General features: G+C 36.9%; 1 protein-coding gene across 4 annotated transcripts in view; it reads right to left on the reverse strand.

Moving 5' to 3' along the window:
• fhod3b (formin homology 2 domain containing 3b) overlaps positions 1-18,506 on the reverse strand; it is a 305,076-nt gene that overhangs the window by 54,373 nt on the left and 232,197 nt on the right. For 3 of the 4 annotated variants that reach the window (XM_056476236.1, XM_056476235.1, XM_056476234.1), the window contains exons 7-10: positions 16,372-16,483; positions 13,970-14,064; positions 13,721-13,864; positions 12,291-12,532 (exon numbers count right to left, since the gene is read on the reverse strand). In XM_056476236.1, the coding sequence (XP_056332211.1) occupies positions 12,291-12,532; positions 13,721-13,864; positions 13,970-14,064; positions 16,372-16,483 (593 nt within the window). Of the gene's footprint in view, positions 1-5,439; positions 5,845-6,225; positions 6,301-12,290; positions 12,533-13,720; positions 13,865-13,969; positions 14,065-16,371; positions 16,484-18,506 lie in introns of all 4 variants that reach the window. The other variant, XM_056476237.1, reaches the window with a different exon arrangement.

The following is an 18,506-nucleotide window of genomic DNA, read 5'->3' on the forward strand; positions in this document are numbered from 1 at the left end:
CAACTTCGATAGCAACTTTGTACATTTGTTGCAAACGCCATGTTCGAAGCATTATTATTGTAACCAGTGATGATTTAAAATCAAATGAGCGTTCAATGATAAGTTTAAATAATGAACACAATATATGAGCTCACTCAACCTGTGGGGCTAAGCCTAGTCATTGTATTTATGTACATTTGATAGGCTATATACAGTTGAAGTCAGAATTATTAGCCCCCCTAAATTATGTTCATGTTCATGTTTTTCCCCAATTTCTGTTTAACGGAGATTATTCAATACATTATTCAACAAGATTTTTTCAATACATTTCTAAACATAATAGTTTTGATAACTCATTTCTAATAACTGATTTATTTTATCTTTGCCATGATGACAGTAAATAATATTTGACTAGATATTTTTCAAGACACTTCTACACAGCTTAAAGTGACATTTAAAGACTTAACTAGGTTAATTAGGTTAACAAGGCAGGTTAGGGTAATTAGGCAAGTTATTGTAATACGATTTGTTCTGTAGACTATCGAAAAAATATATAGCTTAAAGGAGCTAAAAAATTTGACCTTAAAATGTTTTTTGAAAAATTAAAAACTGCTTTTATTCTAGCCATAATAAAACAAATAAGACTTTCCCTAGAAGAAAGAATATTATTAGACACACTGTGAAAATTTCCTTGCTCTGTTAAACATCATTTACGAAATATATATATAAAAAAAGAAATCAAAGGGGGGGCTAATAATTCTGACTTCAACCGTATATCGTTCGGTGTGTTTAAAGTGCTTCACACATTTGGGGAATCGCCTACACCACTAGATTGCACGTGCCAGACCACACAATACACACCAGCTTATTTGGTGGAGAGAAGATTGTGTGATAAAGCAGTTAGTAGACACAGGCTTGGTCATGAGGCCAGTGTGCAAAACCAGCCAGGATGCCAACTCTTTTCAAAGAACATCCTGGGGTATTATTTAACTGAACACAGAATGAGAACCTCATTTTAATGAGTATTCTGAAAAATGGTTATCACTGACAGTATAAAGTCCACATCACTATACTAGGGCACTACACTGTAAAACATTATATGATCAATTGGTTTTGACAGCATATGTTTTTAGGTCACTGCAACCTGTTCAGTGATGTTTATTTAAACTAATTTCGAGAGGATCATGTGCTTATGATTGCTTGCAGCTGGTCCCGCATTATTCAATTTATGATTCACCAATCAGATGATTCCTAAGCCACTATAAATACCCTAAAGCAGGTCGCACACCGGAAGCGCCGCTTGACATGGCGCGCACATGACAGTTAAAAGTATCACACACCAGACACAGACGTTCGCATGATGTTTAACATGAAAGTAATCAGATGGCGCTCTGTGGCGCGGCAGAGAAATGAACAGTGTCCTGAGTTGTGGCTGGGCGCTGTGGACAGCTACCGACTTGCAGCGCCGCTGTGTGTACCCTAATAGAAACCTATGTTTAGAATTCTGAAATGTATGGCACTGCATGGCGCTATGCGTCGCGCCACCGAGCGGTGCTTCTGGTGTGCGACCTGCTTAAGTTCCATATGACAGCCATCTTCTTTTTAAAGAAGCCTTCCACCCCTACTCCTCTTTCTTTCCTTGATGGGTGGCATGGTTGCCCAGTGGTTAGCACTGTTGCCTCACAGCAAGAACGTCACTGGTTCTAGTCCTTTCCAAGCCAGCTGACGTTTCTGTGCAGAGTTTACATGTTCTCCCCGTGCTCATGTCAGTTTCCCCCGGGTTCCCCGGTTTCCCACCGTCCAAAACATGCAACTTAAGTTAACTGACTAATCCAAATCAGCACCATAGACATGCTTCTAGTACCTAAGTAGTTATCTCTTAAGAGCAATCACTATCTGTTCATTAGCTACTACAGCAGGGGAGTTCTCGAGATCTACCTGAGCTCAAACTCCCCTCTTGCCCTTGAAAACAGGAGGGCGCTTCAGGCTCGAGGACCTTATGAGCTCAGGGCTCTCTCCCGGGACAGAATGCCAAACAAGCTTTGTAATCAATCATCAGCTAAGTGTGAACTGAAAAGTTAATCATGTTCTGATTTAATTTTATAAGTTACGCAAGCTGTTTTAAATCAGTTTAACATAATATAAGTTCAATGGACTCATAATGTTAATTTGATTCAGCTTAAAAATTTAAGGCAACAAGGATTTTTTTAGAGTGTAGGAACCACACAGAGCACAGAGTGAGAACTACCTGATGATTTGGTCATTTTGACCCTCAAAAAAAGACACTGTATTTTGAACAGCATCTATGCTCATGTTAGGGGCCATTCACACAGAATGCATTTTTTCCATTGCAATTTTCTAATGTTTTTCAATATAAACATGGACTTGACAGAGGTATGTGACCTTTACATTTGCATGTCACGTCTTTTGAAGCACTGTGCACTTCTGCGCCATGTTTTCTAGATGCCTTGTGAAGTTTAAAGATCTTTATACAAAGACAAAACCAAGTACAGTTGAAGTCAAAACTATTAGCACCCCCCCTTGTTTTTTTTTTTTTTTCTTTTTAAAATATTTCCTAAATTATGTTTAACTGAGCAAAAATTTTTACAGTATGTCTGAAAATATTTTCTCTTCTGGAGAAAGTCTTATTTGTTTTATTTCGGCTAGAATAAAAGCAGTTTTTAATTTTTTTAAAAACATTTTAAGGTCAAAATTATTAGCCCGTTTAAACGTAATTTTATACAAATTATACAATAACCTGCCTAATTACCCTAACATGCCTAGTTAACCCAATTAACATAGTTAAGCCTTTAAATGTCACTTTAAGGTGTATAGAAGTGTCTTGAAAAAAACATGGCAAAGATAAAATAAATCAGATATAAGAAATGAGTTATTAAAGTATTATATTTAGAAATGTGTTGAAAAAAATCTTCTCTCCGTTAAACAGAAATTGGGGAGAAAAAAAAACAGGGGGGCAAATAATTCAGGGAGGCTAATAATTCTGACCTTTTTGTCCATATTATCATTGTTTCTTACGACATCCAGTTTTTGGTTCATTTAGATGTGTTTGGTCCATGTTGCATTAATATTGTAGTCAAACTGTACAAGAGTTTGTTCGGAAGATTACGGAGAGATCTTTTCAGTGGTGTTGGTCTACTTTGGTCACTTTTTGCTAGTCCGTGGCTGTGTCATCAATGCTTTCGCAGCTTTCACAGAAGATACTGTAGTATTTTGATGTTGTGGTGACTTTAACAGTGTACAGTGCCCTCAGCATAACACTGATGTGTACTGCAATTATTAAAGCATAAGACACATTAAAGGTGCGTATAGACCTTTTAAATATTGTCTCAGCAGACAAAAAAAAAAACAAAAGAAAAACAAGCTGTCTTTGATCCACTTTATAATCCAGATGGGTTCCTCAAGCTGCCATGGTCTTAATGTCAAGAAAACATGCATATGACTTCGCAAAGCATTTTCAGCTTCATTCTTATCAAATGCAGACCCTACAGACACTGTCCAGAGTGAAATACAATTGCTCTTTTATATGTGACTTAATTTACAGGCTTCTCTTGGCTTTGTAGTGGTACAATGCATCAATGAAAGGCAGATGAGCTGTAAATGTCCGTAAAAGTTAGCATCCTTTAGGGAGTGTCTTGCACTACAGTGACCGGTTCAGAGAAAAAAAAGACTTTAGTTCATTTTGCATTAAAGAGTCAACATTAAATTCATAGAGTATACAGATTTATCAGGCTATGATCATAGCGGTATCCATTTCTCATTTTATTGGGCTAAGGATTTGATCTATACTGTAAGACAGATTAAGCCACAAAATTGCATATGACGATAAGTTAATTCACTGTAAGTATAACTATTTGTGATAGTGTGCGTAGGCTTTGGAAAGTTTGGAGTATACAGAACATTTTAAAATGCTCTCTTGGAAGTAGGAAGAAAGGGACAGGGTGGTGATCCTCTAGGTGAGGGTCTGACTCTATTCAAAAGGTGGGATTGATGGAACAGGCAAAACAATAAACCCTCGCCATTCACAGGAGATCCAGAGATCAAGCGAATCCCATGCCACACTTCCTACAATATAACAGTTCAACTACTGCGGTCAAGGTTGGACTTGAATTCATAAAAAAGACATGGGTTTCCTAAATTCATCTCCCAGGGATCTCATAGCTTGACTTATGTGCGGGTGAAAGTCATTCTCTGAATCAGGCATGCAGCTTTGAATGGCTCTATCCTAAACCTTACAGCCTACATAGGGAGCTCACGTTTTTAAAGACATCTTTCAAGACAACTTATCAGTATTTGGCTTCAGACACGCTATACAAGACAACAACTTCATTACCAGAAACTCACGCTTGAAGTGCAATTCAAAGAAATTCAGGAAACTGTACATGTTAACTGTAATGTAATGTAAAAAGAAACTTTGAATGATATGCAAGCAGACATACTAATACACAGACCAACAGATAGATTGATAGGTAAGTTGTAAGGCAGGTAGAAAGATAGATCTGTGGATAGATAAATGGATGGATAGGAGGGGTGTCAAAATAATTATTTCTATTCAGTATGGTTCGATTCAGTATAGTTTTAGTTACGGACCATAACTGGTTTATGATGTACAGATGGTTTTCTGACATCATTTGTCACGGTAGCATACTATGGTGATGGAGGCGAGCCGCATGTGCAAGTAGCATACTATGGCGAGGAAGGCGAGATGCATGTGTGAGTAGCATTCTATGCCAAGGGAGATAAGAGGCAAGTGTGAGTACCATGGTATGACATGTGTATGAGTGGCATACTATGGCGAGGGAGGCAAAACGTAAGTAGCATACTATGAAGGAGGTGAGATTCATATGCACCTAGCATTAAATAGTGATAGAAGTGAGATGTGAGTGTGAGTATTTAAACAATTTCCAACTAATTTAAAAGTTTGAGCACATTTCACAGCTTGTGAGTTTGCTGGGACAGTCTTTCAATAACATGTGAACTGTAAAACACACAATCCCCTAACAACCCACAGACCCTAGAACTGGAATGATTGGTGGGTGAATAGAAGGATGAATGGTTCAATTGATGGATGGATGGATAGATAGATGTAAAGACACACTTTAGACAGACAGACAAATACTGTAGACAGACAGATAGATTTCTTCGAATCACAATTCAATGAATTCCAAGTCAACAAGTCTCAAATTCTAAATTCTGCACACTCCTGATTTCTGAATTGCTTTAACCCTTAAGGGTACTTGAGAAGCTGTCTTAAAATTGAGTTAATTTCTTCTGCCAGTTGTCTACTGGAACAGCTTGTGTCAGGAAGGTGCATACAATCTATAACTATGCCGTCTATGTAGGCACAAGGCAGTTTACTAAGGTTTGGAACAGAGCCCATATGCACATGCATGGGAACTTGTTCTGTGAGTGGCGAGAATCTACTGCGTCTATCTGCACTACCTGCAGTGCTTGTCTGGATCTTGACCTTGTGGAGTGTCCACAAACACCTCGTCCGAATCCACTGGGCAAGTATGAAGAAGATTGGAAGAGAGAAGAGGCAGGACAGGGGATTTGGGCTCTTCGCCCGGGGAGGTGGAGGCTGAGGAGGTGACAGAGGAACCCTGGGATGGGACAGCTCCTAAAGATCTGACCGAAGACCAAGAAGACAGTCTGGGTGATAACGGGGGGCCAAAATCGGGGGTAAAAGGAGGAGAGGACACTGGGGCCTTGCGGATAACCCTGATCCCAGACCTGTTCCGGAGTTTTTCTGCATTTTCTGTATCAGTGGCATTTGGAATGAAGTTGACCATGCACCTTAAAGGCAAACACAAGCTAGAAGCGTCCTCTACTGTTGATGCCACCCAACTACAAAATGACAGAATAACAGCAGAAAAATCTAGTAAATGATGGGGAACACCATGATATAATGGGAGACATTTATGTCAGAGAAGTCAGGAAAGAGATAGCATCTAAAAATGGATAAGGATCTACAAACTTTTCTAGTTCTAAGATTCTACATCAGGGGTTCTCAAACTCGGTCCTGGAGGGCCAGTGTCCTGCAAAGTTTAGTTCCAACCCCAATCAGACACACTTGGGCAACTAATCAAGCTCCTACTAGGCTTTCTAGAAACATCCTTGCAGGTGTTTTGAGGCAAGTTGGAGCTCAAATCTGCAAGACACTGGCCCTCGAGGATCGAGTTTGAGAACCCCTGCTCTTCACCCTGCAATCCTATTCTGCTGAAATACCTTCCAGATGCCTGTCTAGAGAGCTCTGCTTTCTGAAGCTCTTCATCCTTTTCCTCCTCCTCTTCCTCCTCCTCTCTGTGGCGAAAAGGAGGGTTGAGGGTTGCAAGGAGGGATGATTGAAGAAAGAAAAGGAAGAGCGGGAATGAAAGGAGATGACAAGAACAGGAACCTTCACCACATGCTCTGACTACAGACAAAATGGCACAGGAATAAACAACACAAAACATTTGTAGAAAGTGATTTCACGTTACCTGGTTAAATGTTTCTGATATTTTTATATGATATAAAGTCACATCAATACAACATAGAGGGCAAACCACTGTGAATAATGCAGCCTTTATTATATATATGAAAATATATATAGCTGAAAATCTGTAACCATTGACATCCATAGAAGACAAAACATTCTATAGAATTCAATGGTAACAGGTTTCCAGCTTTAAGTGATCTATTGTGAATGTCTGTGTGATCGTTTGTGTGTGTTTAACAGAAGAAATTAATTCATAAAAGTTTGAAACAAATAAAGGGTGATTTTTTTCCCTTTCATTTTTGGACGAACAATCCCTTTAAAATTCTGGTATTTCGCATGTTTGGTATCCAATATTTTTTACCATTACAGCGATCAAAGTCTCTGGAAACTTGGAACACTTTGTTAAATGTACAACACTTTGGAAAGTGTTGTACATTTAACATTTGACACTGCCGTTGTATTAAAACTTTCAAACTCTCAAAATACGAATCCCTTAAGTCCTTAAAAACAATTCAATTGCTACAGAACCTGAGTCTTTCCCTTTTAATAATTCCCATTCCTACTCATTTCCAGAACATACATATAACCCATTTTTGGTGTCATGGCACAGTAGATGAGACCCTCTGAGTGACACAACCACTAATACAACAAAACATTAAATCCATAAAAGGGGTCTCTCCTTCTCCCAGCAGACTGCTATTTATTACTAATATGGAAAACACTGCACTTCAAAGCTTTTTCTAATTTCCTGTGGTGGGCGATCTTACAGACGTCAGGATCAAATGACTGACTGAGATCAGTTCAACTATCTGTCAACCAAACCGCTCCAAGAAAAATCATCTACGAACCCATCACAACCAGCAGATCCTTCCATCAATAATCAGAAGCATAAGCCGTTTGAGCGGCTCCACAAAGGGACAAGAGTGATGTGAGGTAGTGACAGATTTTTGATACAATTTTATCATTTATTATAAAATTTATATTCCTATTTTCTGGCCACTGAGCAGTTTTCAGATTGTCAAATGTTTTTTTTTTAATTTTATAGTTTACTATAGGGTTGTACAAATTTGCAAAATTGGTATGAATACATTTTACAAAATATGACATGAAAGTTATATTTTTTATTAGTTATTTTTTAAACATTTATTAAACAAATACGGGATGAAGTAATTTTTTTTCTTAATTTAATCATTTTGATTACATAAAGGCAGCATGGTGGCGCAAGAAGGTTGCTGGTTCGAGCCTCAGTTTGCATATCTGTGTGGAGTTTGCATGTTCTCCCCGTGTTGGCATGGGCTTCCTCCGGGTGCTCCGGTTTCCCCCACAATTCAAAGACATGTTATATGTGAATTCATTCATTCATTTTCTTGTCGGCTTAGTCCCTTTATTAATCTGTGGTCTACACAGCGGAATGAACTTATCCAGCATTTGTTTTACACAGCAGATGCCCTTCCAGCCGCAACCCATCTCTGGGAAACATCCACACATACTCATTCACACTCATACACTACGGACAATTTAGCCTACCCAATTCACCTGTACCGCTTGTCTTTGGACTGTGGGGGAAACCGGAGCACCCGGAGGAACCCACGCGAACGCGGGGAGAAGTTAAATGCAAACTCCACACAGAAACGCCAACTGACCCAGCCAAGGCTCGAACCAGCGACCTTCTTGATGTGAGGCGACAGCACTACCTACTGCGCCACTGCGTTGCCATAGGTGAATTGAATAAACTAAATTGATTGTAGTTTATGTGTGTGAATGAGAGTGGATGTTTTCCATCTGGAAGCTGGAAGGACATGCACTGTGTAAAACATATGCTGGATAAGCTGGCAGATCATTCCGCTGTGGTGACCCCTGATGAATAAAGGGACTAAGCCGAAGGAAAATGAATGAAAGAATGAATGAATGATTAAATACATTTTAATTTCTAATAATTTATCAATTTTAATGGATTTAAAAATACAATAAAACAGCATTTTTCAGAATCACATATGCAGCACTACCTATAAGAAAATTGTCAAATTCCTTGACTTTTCCTTAACTTTCAAAAATGAAATTTTATGAAAAAAAAAAGAATTTCGATGACCTGTAATGAACAGAAAACTGTCTTTTATCATGTGTTGTCATGCTGTTTTAAGAGTGATAAAGCCTGAAAAAAGCTGGTCTGAAAAATTCAATTGTCTTTTTTTATTTTAAGGACCTTGCAATTTTTTTTGTTATCCTCAGAATTATTACATTATTTAAAACATTAAATAACAATTATTTTACAAAAAGCTTGGACAAAATGTACAATTTTTAGGAAAGTTTTTACCAGTTAACAGGTACAGCCTGGTGACTGCATTTGATTTATGTGATTGTCGGTTGACTATCAGGAAATTAATTTTAACAATTGTAACAATAAAGAACACATTATAAAATAAAATAACTTTATATAAAAAACACCTTTTGATAATTGCAAAGTAAAATCTATAGTATTCTATATGAATGAATTCCTGATATTCCATGACTTATTTGACTTTCAATATTTGAAATTTGGCCTTTTAAAATTCCATGATATATACATACAGTGATGTCAGTAAGTACTGATCACCCTGTGATTTCAAAATCTCCTTCTTAGAAGTCATGGAGGGGTCTAGAATTTTCAGCATAGGTGCATTTCCACTGAGAAAGAGAGAATCCAAAAATAAAAATCCAGAAGTCACATTGTACGATTTTTTAACAATTTATTTGTAAATAACATTGTCAAATTTGATCACTTGCTTTTCAGCCAGATTTCTAACCCTCAAAGACCTGTTATTTTGCTTTTAAATAGTCCAGCTACATTCTGCTCATGATTCTAATTTAGTAGCACCTGTTTGAGGTTATTAGCTGTCATAAGTAGCAACATGGGCAAAACCAAAGATCTGTAAAAAGACAAAATAGACAAAATTGTAGACCTTCAAGCAGCTTTGCCAAGCAGCTTTGTGAAAAAAGAACAACTGTTGAAGCAGTTGTCAGAAAGCAGAAGAGGCTAATGATGACTGTCAATGTCCCTCGGACTGGGGCTCCACAGAAGATCTCTCCTCGTGGGGTATCAATGATGCTAAGAATGGTCAAAAATCAGGCCAGAGCAATTATGCTGAAGATTCTAGACCCTTTCATGATTTCTAAGTAGGATATCTTGAAAAATCACAGGGTGACCAAATACTTATTGACCTCACTATATATATATATATATATATATATATATATATATATATATATATATGACGTGGTGGCGCAGTAGGTAGTGCTGTCGCCTCACAGCAACAAGGTCGCTGGCTCGAGCCTTGGCTGGGTTAGATGGCATTTCTGTTGGAGTTTGCATGTTCTCCCTGCATTCATGTGGGTTTCCTCTGGGTGCTCCGGTTTCCCCCACAAGTCCAAAGACATGTGGTTCAAGTGAATTGGGTAGGCTAAATTGTCTGTAGTGTATGAGTGTGTATGGATTTTGGTTGCAGCTGAAAGGGAATGCATTGTGTAAAACATGTGCTGGATAAGTTAGTGCAGATTAATCCCAGATTAATAAAGGGACTAAGCCGAAAAGAAAATGAATATATATATATTATAAATAGCACATTTTTCATGAAGATGCTGTTAAAGCTTCTTCTCTATTGTTCTCTAGTGTTCTCTAGATTAGATCTTTACTCTTGTCTCCCTGACTCACAATGGGATCCAATTTATCAAACAGGATGGCTCATCCACACACTGGTAAGTGTAATTTCTGGGTCCCTGTAATTCAATATGACCTCCAGTAAGATCTGCTCAGGGATACAAAATGTTCCTCTAACACACACTGGCTACTCTTTCTCTCCATACACAGCCTTGCATGACCTTTCTGTCTCGCTAGTTGAGGGAAAAACCATATGAAGTCTTTTGGATGGCTGATATACTGCTGCCATTCCGAGTTTGGATATTTGTGCGTTCACCTTTGTCCCTTGAAACATTGAAAGGATATGGATAAAGTTGTATGATTATAGTTTACAGCAAAATATACAAGGACGGGACAGAGTACCTCATGCTGTGCTACAGCCCTGAAAAGTATGCATGAATCGGACCTCTATATTTCAGTAACTTCCTATTTCCCTTCTCCCTCATGTGTATGTGATTTATACAACTGTCTGTTCACTAGCAAGTGCTCTCCGTCTCTCCCTCGGAGCATTATTAAATTCTCCATCTTCTTTTGGGACTTAAAAAGTCTCGTGTCAAAAGTAACATGATAGAACACCCAATATAAAACTGCTTCCCGTTCTTTAAAAATCAGTACATCCTGAGCTGCACATTGTGTTTTATGGCAGAAAATGAACACATCAGGGGAGGGGAGGGGGAGGGGGAAAATGGCTTGGATGCAGGACTTTCACTTTTTTTGGTAGACTTTTCTACACAACAACATTTCAAAGTGTCAAGGTGATTTTACTGTTAAAAAAAAAAAAATATATATATATATATATATATATATATATATATATATATATATATATATATATATATATATATATATATATATATTCACAGATTCATATTAATATTAATTAAATAAATTATTTGTCTCCGGAAGATATTTTAATAGCATTTATATTATAATAAATAAAATTCTTGTTTTAGATATTTGTCTAGATTTTTATGTGTTAATTGTAAAGATATTTGACAAAGCTATTTTAGGCTGTAAAACATAGATCTCAAACTCAATTCCTGAAGGGCTGCAGCTCTGCAGTTTTGCTCCAGCCCTAATTAGACACACCTGATCCAACTAATTAAGGTGTTCAATACTACTCTCACACTATGGCTGTTTCTCAATATGCGTTCTTCAGTGATCTTGCGTCCTTGTGTAACGTCATCATCAAATGTTCAGTTCAGTTCCAAAACTCAAGACCGCAAGAACGGAGGACATATAAAAGTTCCCAGATGTATTCTTGATATCGAGAATTTGACGATGCAGACTTGAGCGGAAAACTTGCTCGGGAAGTACCAGAAGTCATTGCGGCTGAATAAAGAGGCGGGAAGGGCAGCATTCTATACCTGTTTATTAATAAAATTCAGAGATTTGACTTATTTATTTCAGGAGATTCCCTAAATGAGATGGTGAAAGTAAACATTAAAATGAAATGAAACACTTTAAGGGTGTTTGTTGCTGAAATATCATTGTATGTGTACTGAAATATTTAAATACTTTCCCGTTAAAAATGCTTGAAGGTCATGTGACCATCGGGAAGAATGCAGCATCTCATTTCTCAGAGGACGCGTTCTGTGTTCTCACAGTCTCCTAAGTTTGTTTTTCCCAGGTAACCTGGCAAGAACAGTCTTCACAAGAACGCAAGTCCATTCTCTATGCTCTTGGAATTGAGAAACAGCCCTTGATTAGTTGGATCAGCTGTGTTAGAATAGGTTTGGAGCTGTGCAAAGCTGCAGCCCTCCAGGAATCGAGTTTGAGACCTATGCTCTAAAAAAACATTAATGTAGGTGTTGAGTGCTATTTTTTTGCCACACAGACCTTTGTAAAGGTCTGGATAAATAATCAAAAAATTGAAAAAAAAAAATATATAATAATAAAATAAAATAAAAGATTATTTAAAAAATCTGATTAGATTTAAAATATTTATTAAAATCAAATAAATAAATAAATAAATGAATAAATTTATCTTTATCTTGTTTTGCAGTCAAAATACCTAAAAAATATATAATGAAACTTACATTTCAGTTGAGTAAAGTATCTGCTGTTGATTTTAAATGTGCAGTAAGATAAAATACAGTTTATAAAATACACTTCTAATCCTCTCTCCTTCTTTATTCTCACCTTTCGCTGATGTCTTCTATCCTCTGGCTGTTGAAGGACAGGATGTTGGGTGTATGGCTGTGACAGGGGGAAGTAGGAGCAGAAGTGTGGCCTTTCCCGTTCTGGAGTGAATGTCTTCGGCTGCGTCGTCGTTCCAAACCCCGTCTCTCAGGTGTTGCTCCAACACTGGCCCGACGCCGACTTTTATGTCCAGATGGAGGAGACTGAGCTTCATCATCACCGTCTTCATGACGAAGAGTTGCCTAAAAATACACCTTTTTTAGACTAACATTGTATCAACCAATCACAGCTACAGCATGTTAAATTATTTATAAATCTTGTGTCTACTTTGTGACAATTAAAATACATACAGAGCCTACGTATCTTTGCAAAATGTAAAATACATTGCTCTGGGTACAGTATGTTTTGTTGCACATTTCAGATGACAAATCCACTAGAGGATGCATTAATGTGAATCTGAAATACATTACTTGCATTACAATATGTTATACGCTTCAGATCAACATAATTCTTGGACATAGTCAAGACAAACTTTCATTCAGTCATTCATTCATTCATTTTCCTTCAGCTTAGGGATTATTAAAGGGATTATTATTCAGGGGTCGCCACAGCCAAATGAACCGCCAACTTTTCCAGCATATGCTTTACACAGAGAATGCCCTTCCAGCAGCAATCCAGTACTGGGAAACACCCATACACTCTCACATTCATACACATACACTACGGTCAATTATAATTTATTCAATTCAATATAGTGCATGTCTTTGTACCTGGAGGAAACCCACGTGAACACGGAGAGAACATGCAAACTCCAAACAGGCTCAGCCAGGACTTGAACCAGTGACCTTCTTGTTATGAGGTGACAGTGCTAACCACTGAGGCACTGTGCCGCCCTCACCTCACCTAATCCCAACCAATAGTGTTTTCAAAAGTAAATTTATGTTTCACCACCTTGGTTGTGCATTGCTTTTATTTCTTTTGCTAAACTGTGTTTCACTAAACTTGAATTACTACATTGAATTAAGAATGAAAATTAAGTGCTGTAGGCACATCTGAAAAAGCATATCACACCACTTGTGCATCACTTCTTACATACAGTCTCTATTTTAAATAATTTGGCTAAGAATGAGTATATTCTTTGTGTGAATTTCATTGAGACTAATCTAGCTCCATATATTAACCCATGATCCATGGGTACTGAATAAGTATATACAGCTTATGCAATAAAACTACTTGTAGCCTCTATAATAGACATAATGTCATCTAAAAATATGTCCTAAACATGTTTGTGTCTGTGCACTCACTCAAAATGTTTGTGTGCACTTGGATGGGTTAAAAGCAGAGGATCAATTTCGAGTAAAACCATACCTGACAAGGCTCACCTCGGGATCATCAGTTTTCAACTGAATCACTGGGTAAGCTTAACTAACCTCATAAATGTTGAACTGTTCCACCAAGTCCAGGTCTGTGCCCTTCCTGCTGATGTGTCTCTGGGCCACAGCCTCCATGTTCTGCTCCTCCAGACTGTCAACCACATCATAGAAGGAGTCCTGGTCAGGCAGACCTGCTAATGTCTGCCGGAACACCACATACAAGCGAGAACACAAGCACACATTCATATTTAACACAAACATGTCATTGAGACATGGCATCAGGAAACTATAATACTGCCCATGTACCTTGTTGATTAGTGTCATGGCATAAACCAGCAGCTCAGTGTCCATTCCATCTTTCTCGTCTAGGATTTCCATGGCATTAGACCAGGGCTTACAGCCTGAACACACATAAAAACAAAAAGGTCCAAGTCAGATTTACATAAATATAAATGATAACATCCTAACATCCATCTCCATTTTAGAGTAATGCTTTCTATGGGGTCCTTTACAATAAGCTATTTGTGCATATCTGGTTTATTGGATTTACATTAGATTATTCAGTATCAAAGGCAAAATTGAAATTATTTGAACAAAACACCCTTATGAATGTTTTAAGAGAAAGAAATCAATGAAAAATTTGAGAAAAATCAAGAACGCTTAATTATTTTTCCAACACCTAATTTTCTTATACAACATACTGTATGATAAGACCCCATTCTGATATTAATATATTCATACAATGATATTAATAGTAATTCATATAGTATAACAGCAAACTGGACTATTCACTTAGAATTTATATTAAAAAAAAAATCTTAATTGTCAAAGGTCTTGTATGCTAGACACTGCTCAAGTATATATAATATTTTACAAATTATTTAGTTAATTTTTGTTTATTTTAATAAAGTGCAATTTAAAAGCTTAACTATAAGACAATTAGTTTAACTTTGCAAGTTCGGGTATTAGGCAAATTTATTTAGGCAACAGGGGTTTGTTCTGTAGCCAATCTGAAAAAAAAATAAATAAATAAATAAACAAACCAAAGAAGAAGGGGGGGGGGGGGGGGGGGGTTGTAATAATGTTGTAATAATATTGACCTTGCAGTTTTTAAATTTTTTTTTTATTATTTTACTTTATTATTCAAGCCAAACTAAAATAAATAACACTTTCTACAGAAGAAAAATATAATAGGAGATACTGTGGGACATATAGAAAATATTTGAAAATGAATTATTGCTATTATTATTATTATTATTATTATTATTATTATTATTATTATTATTATTATTATTAAACAATACATGGTAACACTTTATTTTGATGGTCCATTTGAGTATTAGTAGACTGTCTGCTTAATATCTGTTGGTATGCTCCTTCAACAGACAATTATTTGACTATAATAAATTTTGCAAGTACATCCCAACTTATACTAACTCTAACCCCAACCTAACAGTCTACTTATAATCTAAATTAGTTGGCATGTGGATACAATGCAAATTAAATTCAACAAATGGACCATCAAAATAAAGTGTGACCGAATATTTGAATACCCACTCTATCTATTTTTAAATCGATGTTGAAGACTCATCTTTTCGCGTGCATTTAATATTCCCTAATGGCAGTTTCAAGCTATACTAAATTGCTTCTTTCTTGGAAACTGTTATTGTTGGTACTATCATTTTATATGGTTGTTTTTATTGTAGTGTATTGCTGTTTTTTTACCTGCTACTGCTATTGTACAGCACCTTAGTCGACCAAAGCTTCTAATTAAGTGTGCTCTAGAAATAAACTTTGATTTAATTTGATAATGGATTGTGGTAAAGTTTTTGGTAACACTTTAATTGGATGGTCCATTTGAGTATTAGTGGACTGTCTGCTAAATATCTGTTGATATGCTCAACTTACACTAACCTATTTTTTTTAACTAACAATATTAATAAATTAACCAAAAAGAAGCATATTTACTCATTGTGTGACAAACACTATCAACATCCTTAGAACGTAGTTCTGAATAATTGAAAAATTTAAGACAAAAAGTAAACATCATGTAACTGACCCCAGAATTGACCCTTTTTATAAAGGCAGTCACATTTTATTGAATTCAAAGGGAACTTGTTCTTGTATAATGCACTTCTAATGCTATTTGAAGTGAATCTTTTTGAAATATGACTGTTTCAGAGACAAGTGAGCTGCATTCGTTTGAGGAGAAAATGTCTGTTATGTAGATTATTAGCAGGAGACGTTCTGCTTCATCTGCCAGCCTGTCTGTCTCTCACTGGGAGACCAGAGACAGTGTTCTCTCCTCTTACATAACACTATTAAAACAATATTAAAGCATACTAGCTGTCCTATCTCAGTATCTCCAGTCATATCAACAGCTTTCCCCCACACAGCACAGAATGTTAATCTTTATTTACCTTGCTGGCAGTCATATTTATCCCACTGCTAGCGCAAAGGTTGATAATATGAGCAATTGCCAACTTGAAAAGAGTTAAGATCACTCAAAGTTTGTTATCACCTTCACTTGTTGACTTCCCTCTTCTTTTGCTTTAAGTTGCATGCAAGAAAATATAGATAATCTGTCCCACACACACATCAAACAGCCAAACTGTGGACATGAACTCAACTTGGGTTCAAATAAAGAGTATTTCACTTTCAGTCTGTATGTGTGTGTCTTTGTGTCTGTAATGCATGTACTCTGTTACCTTGTTTGGTGTCCACGTTGTTGACGGCCTGGATGAGGAGAGGTGCGTTGCTCTCAGTGTACTCCACAAAAACCAGCAGCAGCTTTAGAGCAGTTTTCACAACCAACCGGAACTGCGCAAACACACGCATACAAAAACAAACACTATTAATCTCTGTACAACTACACATGCTACACTAATCTTAATATTTGCCTTTACACCCGATAAAATGACATTCTGTGGCACATGATCTTACACCGTCTAAACCAATTTAACTGAAAAGCTAGAGAATTTCTTGACATTTTTTGCTGAATAGGGGAACTGTGGAGTATATTGATAACTGCCTCTAACATCTTTAAATGTCCTGCAATGGGGTATATGCACATGGACTTAATGGACTTAATGGCACTCTCTTTCCATTTCAAAATTGCCATGTTTTAGATCTGTTTTCTTTAAAAATAAGTGATCTCCATTGCCTGCTAGATAAATGATATAAAGTAGGTCTCAGACCAGACAAGAAGCACTGTGTTAAATTGCATTTTTCCGTGCCATCTATTTAAAATATGAATTGTTTTTCTACCCCAGAATTTTCAATGGAGTTTGTGCGCTCGCCTGCCTTAGTTTACATGGTCTATCATCTTGTTTTATGCTTAAACAACTAAATGAATGCTTAAGTTTATTTAACTGATTGTATTTTAATTACATTACGATGTTGATGCTATAAATAAAAAAAAGTCCCTTCAACTTTTACCTCATTAACCGTTGGCTGAAAAACACTAGCTTTTTAGTCTGAATTGTGACCCTATTATTTTTTTCTGTTTTGAGTTTCATTGTATTCATGAATTTAGTTTTTCTTGTACTGTATTTAGGTGACGCAGTGGTGCAGTAGGTAGTGCTGTCGCCTTACAGCAAGAAGGTCGCTGGTTCGAGCCTCAGCTGGGCCAGTTGGCGTTTCTGTGAGGAGTTTGCATGTTCTCCCTGCGTCCGCATGGGTTTCCTCTGGGTCATTTCTTTTCGGGCTTAGTCACTTTATTAATCCGGGGTCGCCAGAGTAGAATGAACCGCCAACTTATCCAGCATATGTTTTATGCAGTGGATGATGCTCCATACACATCCATACACACTTTTTCACTAAGGAAAATTTAGCCTACCCAATTCACCTGTACCTTTGGACTGTGGGGGAAACCGGAGCACCCGGAGGAAACCCACGCGAACGAAGGGAGAACATACAAACTCCACACAGAAACGCCAGCTGACCCAGCCGAGGCTCGAACCAGCGACTTTCTTGCTGTGAGGCGACAGCACTAACTACTGCGTCGCACAAAACAAAACAAAACAAAACAAAACAAAACAAAACAAAACAAAACAAAACAAAACAAAACAAAACAAAACAAAACAAAACAAAACAAAACAAAACAAAACAAAACAAAAACAAAACAAAACAAAACAGTTGTTTTTAAAGTGTCTTTACAGTTTTGTTTTCCAGTCTATAGTTTTCTTACACTGGCATCATTTTGTATTGTTTAAACAGTTTGAAAGATTCACAAGGACACATTATTAACAAATAAAGCAATGTTTTTGTGTGGTGTGTTAGTATGGCACCAAATAAATACCACAAAACAACTTAAACATGTCTGTGATCCATTATCAAACACGTTAACATTGCCTACTCATCTTCTTATTTTAATGGTAGCTTGCCTTTTATGGAATGGTACTTGGGATGTGGAGTAGAGCGGATTTCCCCAAACCAGGTAAAACAAAAAAAGCAATGTGAAATTAATGATAAAAGCATGTCTACAATGCAATTTTCTCCTCCTTTTAGCTTTTGAAAACATTAGCAGTTGAGTTTAGAGAAGCGGTGGGTGGTTCAGTCGATCACAAAGTTTCTTTCCTCAGGCTGTCTACCTTATGAACAGTTAAATATTCCCCTACTGTGCAATAAATATGTGCAATAAATATGTGCAATACTTTCTCATACGCACTTGTACACAGCACCTTATATCAATATACAATGCAATACTCTCTACATTCGCACTTGTACACAGCACCTTATAACCTGTATATTTATAACAATCTGTACATACAACTCAACATCCAGGTTTCTTCACTAACCGCATCTGTTTAATGTTCATCATCTTTTATTATTATTTTATTTT

This window comes from Danio aesculapii, chromosome 16 (genome assembly GCF_903798145.1).
Source record: "Danio aesculapii chromosome 16, fDanAes4.1, whole genome shotgun sequence".
NCBI classification, from domain to species: Eukaryota; Metazoa; Chordata; class Actinopteri; order Cypriniformes; family Danionidae; genus Danio; species Danio aesculapii.